This window comes from Etheostoma spectabile, chromosome 15, assembly GCF_008692095.1.
Source record: "Etheostoma spectabile isolate EspeVRDwgs_2016 chromosome 15, UIUC_Espe_1.0, whole genome shotgun sequence".
Classification (NCBI taxonomy): Eukaryota; Metazoa; Chordata; class Actinopteri; order Perciformes; family Percidae; genus Etheostoma; species Etheostoma spectabile.
The window spans coordinates 1,770,937-1,776,157 of NC_045747.1; the positions used below are offsets into that span (position 1 = coordinate 1,770,937).

At 41.0% G+C, this 5,221-nt stretch overlaps 1 protein-coding gene across 2 annotated transcripts in view; it reads right to left on the reverse strand.

Annotated features, from left to right (window-relative positions):
• grin2ba (glutamate receptor, ionotropic, N-methyl D-aspartate 2B, genome duplicate a) overlaps positions 1 to 5,221 on the reverse strand; it is a 150,456-nt gene that overhangs the window by 60,818 nt on the left and 84,417 nt on the right. For both annotated transcript variants that reach the window (XM_032538281.1, XM_032538280.1), the window contains exons 5-6: positions 4,595 to 4,738; positions 3,458 to 3,728 (exon numbers count right to left, since the gene is read on the reverse strand). In XM_032538281.1, the coding sequence (XP_032394172.1) occupies positions 3,458 to 3,728; positions 4,595 to 4,738 (415 nt within the window). The remainder of the gene's footprint in view (positions 1 to 3,457; positions 3,729 to 4,594; positions 4,739 to 5,221) is intronic.

Genomic DNA, 5,221 nt, shown 5'->3' on the forward strand with positions numbered 1-5,221 from the left:
GTGTGTGTGTGTATGTGTGTGTGTGTGTGTGTGTGTGTGTGTGTGTGTGTGGGGCCAGCAAGGAGGGACGCTCCCTTATTTCTTAGTAGGAAAGGTCAGTTTGTTTTTTGTCTTGCAGGAAAAAAATCCAAAAAGCGGAAAATACAATTTTGAAAATAACATCTCAAAGTACAGTCGGGGCAATACGGAGAAATTCTATCACAATATTTTCGACTCTACCTCGATATTGATTTTGCGGAGATATTGTAGGGTTGACAATTTGTGCTTTGACAATTACTACAATAAGGTTTTAGATAAATAACCTTGAGTAATAATGACTAAAGTAGGTAAAGGCCAATAATAGTCGGGTGTATTCAGAAATGTAATGCCAGGAAAAGACATATACTGTGTCATATTACAATATCCAAAATCTAAGACATATCGATATAATAACAACACATTGCCCGGCCTTATCTCAAAGGCTCCGCGTTCTTTCTGTGGTGTCGGCCATGTGTAACGGGCCGGCTACGTTGCACGGGTAACGTATGCGGAGCGCGTGCTCCAAAGCTACGCTTCCACTATGAGTCAATGAAACTGCCGACAACGGGGCACGAGGGCAGCGCGTAAGTGGTGCCAATGCAACGCAGAGATCTGCTCTATAAGCAGAAACAGAGGACAGTCTTTGTTTACATTTTTTTACGTGAGGTTTGTGCTGCCCTTTTGTTCAGATATTTCTTTTAAACTGAACTACCGATACAAAGGAAATGACTAATTGACTGTCAATGAGCGTTTGGTTTTAAGACTTATTTTTATTCATCGTTTCCCATCACCTGCATCCTCTGATAAAAGCTGGAAATAGATTGGTGTTTTACACCAATGTGCCAGGTCCAAAAACTGAAGAAACAACAACGATCCCAAAGCACCCAGTGTACCTACTGTATATCCTTCTGTGGTTTAACATCAACCAGACGCTGCATGTAATGTAATAACTCTTCTTAAAAAGGGCTTAGCACTTGAGCTCATGGCAAGCGAACATCTTTCCACACTGAGATTGTGTCAGATAGAAATGGGATCCAATTTGAATTCCTACAGTGGTGCTCAAAAGTTTACATACACATGCTTAAGTTGACTAAAAAGATGACTAAAAAATCATGTTTTGGAAATTTATTTTAATACCTAATTAAAAAATGAGGTAAAATCCAACCTTTAAGGACACCAATTTTCTTTGTGAATGATAACGTATTGTAAATAAATAAATGTTCTTATTTAAATACAGGGGTCATAAGTATACATACCCCTATGTTAAATTCCCATAGAGGCAGGCAGATTTTTATTATTAAGGCCATTATTTCCTGGATTCAGGATATTATGCATCCTATAAAGTTCCCTTGGCCTTTAGAATTAAAATAGCCCCACATCCTCACATACTCTTCACCATGCTTAGAGATAGGCATGGGATACTTTCTATAAAATCATCTCTCAATGCAAATCAAACCAGGTATTAGTCTAACTGAAATAAAACCATGCCTATCTCTAAGCATGGTGAAGAGTATGTGAGGATGTGGGGCTATTTTAATTCTAAAGGCCAAGGGAACTTATCAGGATGCATAATATCCTGAATCCAGGAAATAACTGGCCTTTATAATAAAAATCTGCCTGCCCTATGGGAATTTAACATAGGGGTATGTATACTTATGACCCCTGATTTTAAATAAGAACATTTTTTTTTACATACGTTATTCATTCACAAGAAATTGGTGTCCTTAAAGGTTGGATTTTACCTCATTTTTTAATTATGTATTAAAATAAATTTCCAAAACATGATTTTTTTATTCCCCTTGTTAGTCAACTTAAGCATGTGTATGTAAACTTTTGAGCACCACTGTAATTCTGACTCATTTTTCTACTGTGTAGCACCCTCATACTGTACTCAACAGGCGGACTCTGGTTCAAAATCCAGACCAAAAGACCATTTATTCCGAAGCCTTAAAAAGTGACGTTTTATATTTTCAACCTGGACCCTATTTTCCAATGTCTTTGTGTTTAAGTGACTGATGGGAACAACAATCTTTGACATTGGTCCAGTATTAAGCGAAATCCCTGCAGTTGGCAGAGGCTAAACAAGCTACAATGTAAGTTAATGGGGCAATTGTCCAGCTTGTGTTTACTTTCACTCGTTTTGCCGCTGACAGGTTCAGATTAATAACCAATGACAGGCTTTTGCATGTCTCCATACAATTTCATATATACAGTTTTTCCTTGTTGGTCATTCAGACATGCTGTCTTCTTCACCAGTGACAGGCTGTCATATACAGTATGTTTACTCCGTTGACAGACAGATTTCTATAAATGGTCCCAAGCCTAAAGCTACAGGAATGAACCTTCACACACATGGGCCTCTAACTGCATCTCAATATCACAGCTCAGAGAACAGTGAGAAAGTTTTGGAAACAGTCTACACAGAAAAGTAGGGCTGTGACAGTATAGTGTTTTTCTTACCGCGGTGACGAAGCAACATATCACCGCAGTATGGCGGTTAACTGCAACCCCCTTACGAGACTAGCTTAAGTTAGAGCGAGAATGGCAGGGTGCCTTTAGTGAGTGACGTCAGTGCCCGTGTGGTCGCGCAAGGAGAGAGTATGAGTGTTGCTGTGAGGTATGGCGAGAAGAAAAAGAGATTGCAAAGAGCTTCTCAAGACACTGTGGCTTTACCTATTGTCAATACCGCCGGGACAGTGAATGGCGCTACCCCCAAAAGAAACGGCTTAACCCTTAGCAAAGGGTTTCCATTTCAGCTCAAAACTGATTTCTTTCCTCTCCGATGATCTATTCCACAGACAGGTCAGAAAGCAAATCGTGCATGCGGGCTGAAATTCAACCTTGTGGTTTTGTCGTGATTAAGCTATACGCAGAAGGAAACTCCGCTAGCTGCTAGGCTAATGTAACGGTAAACACTGCAGCGTTAACGTTATAGTGTCCTCGGCCACCTCAGCTCAATAGCTTGTCCATTCTCATGTGCAAAGCTGAAGTGACAAGCAACTTTTTTTTTTTTCCCTCTCCATAAACTCTTAAATGTAGGATAGAATGTAGACAGTTGATGGCGATAACTCCACAATGATTGATTTCATTATATTTCATATCACACAGTATCTGTTCTCTTGGAACTTCTGCGAGCAAAAAGTTAACAAAATATTCGTGGCTGATAGCGGTGATGGTTGTGATGGTTGTGATGGTTGTGATGGTTGTGATGGCGGTGATGGCGGTCACCATGGTAGGCGTCATGTGACCGTGGTAGGCGTCATGTGACCGTGGTAGGCGTCATGTGACCGTGGTATTGCAGTAATGCAGTGACCGTCTAAGCCCTACAGAAAATGTTCAAATGGTGATAAATAAAACTGGAGGAATCCTAGTTCTTTAACACTTGGAAGTAAACCAGTGAGACTTGTATTGAGTACCCGTGCTGTAGTGGATTTCCTACCTGTGGGGAACTCTGCATGCACTACAATGGTGTCTCCAGCTACCAGCGAGGGCACTATCCACGTGTAGCCGTAGCCCGTGATCCCAACCGAGTGAGCCACCTCGAAGATGGTGTTGGCCTCTTCTTTTGTGCTGTAGAGAAGAATGACGGGGCTCTGCAGCTTCTTCAGCTGGTTCTGGATCTTCGAATCTCCGTCGTCTACGGACATGTCGAGCAGTATCACTTCCTCCAGTTCCCAGCCCACGAAGCTGTTCTCGATGGTGCTACGGATCTGGATGGGACAGGGGAAGAATCAGAAGATCAGAGGCTGATCGTAGGGGGGAGGGGAGACAATTTGCAGAGGTGAAAAGTAGAAGTAGTACTCTGACAAACTTTAATTTAGTACTAGTTCTTTTAAAACGTAGTCAGAGTAAATGTTACTTTTTAACAGCGGGGGTGGGGCAACGATGTTAAAAAAAAGAGCGATAAAAACGCAAATTAAAAGCAAACAGAAAAAAGTTGAAGAAACGATCTCCCCAGTCTTCGATTTGACTTTGTTGACAGATACTTTTGCCAAAGCGACTCTTTATTTCTTTTCTTTAATGCACAGTAAAAGATGTGATTTAAAATTAGTACCGTACTTATTTAACTAAAAGTAAAATGTCTGATTTTTTAAACTACTTTAAACAGTAGAAGTACACAGAAAGAAATAATCAATTACATTAATGTAAGTCATAGTTCCATAGTAACTCTTGCATTCTCCTATGAGGAATGACAAGGATGAAAATCCTCAAAATGTGGATGAACGGTTGATAGGTGAAGTTCATACCAACCACTGAATGCTTAAACATGGCCAATTTAAAATATTAGATTTATTTATACAGTACATATCCCAGAACAGGGCCGCGATATTTCCTTTGTGACATTAAAGTGATCAGGGAAGCTAACTTCTGTTGTTGTGTCTGTTTTGCCTTTTATGTTCTGATCATTTGTAAGTAAGTGAGGAAAGTATTTCTAGAACACACAAAGATGGACCAATGTGCTGATAAAAATCATACAAGTCATAAAATAAAACACACATAAGCAGAACAGCGTCCCAATCAACGACCACAGAAAGCAGCAATTTGTGCGTGTTGTTTTTTAGCTGAGTGCGGTTACCTTGGTGACAAAGTCCTGGTAACCCGGGTAGTACGTGGTGACGATGGAGAAGATGTACCAGTCGTACTCCTCCATGATATTTAGCATGACCGAAGCCTGCTGCTCGATGGAGGGGCCGAACTGAAAGAACATGGAGTCGTCATCCTGGAAGGGACAAGAGAGACGGACGCACAGAGGAACAAAGACACACAGTGTAAGTGGTTACGTAACAACGCTGGCCTCCACTTTAATTTAGTTGGCTTTACACACAGAGGAAAACAGATACTACTTAAAGGACGGCGGTGGTTTTGTAACATTATTGGTGGGAACATTAATTTAGCTGCCTTTATTCTCTCGCTCACGGAGGAGAAAGGCGAGAGGACACCAGTGGGCTTGTAATGATACCGGTCATGATTTTCATTAGTTGCCTTTATGACTCCTTTAATGAGTTTGTGCACGGGGGCAGCTGGAGCAAATTCTGGGGACTCGAAGCCGCTGTCCTTAATCTCGTTGATCATTTTCGCCAATTTGTTTTATTACCTTGTTGAGACAATGCAATCCCAATATAACCCGCGAGGTGCTAGATATTAATGACACGGATTGTCCTAGAAATAGTGAACGCACACACACACACACACACACACACAC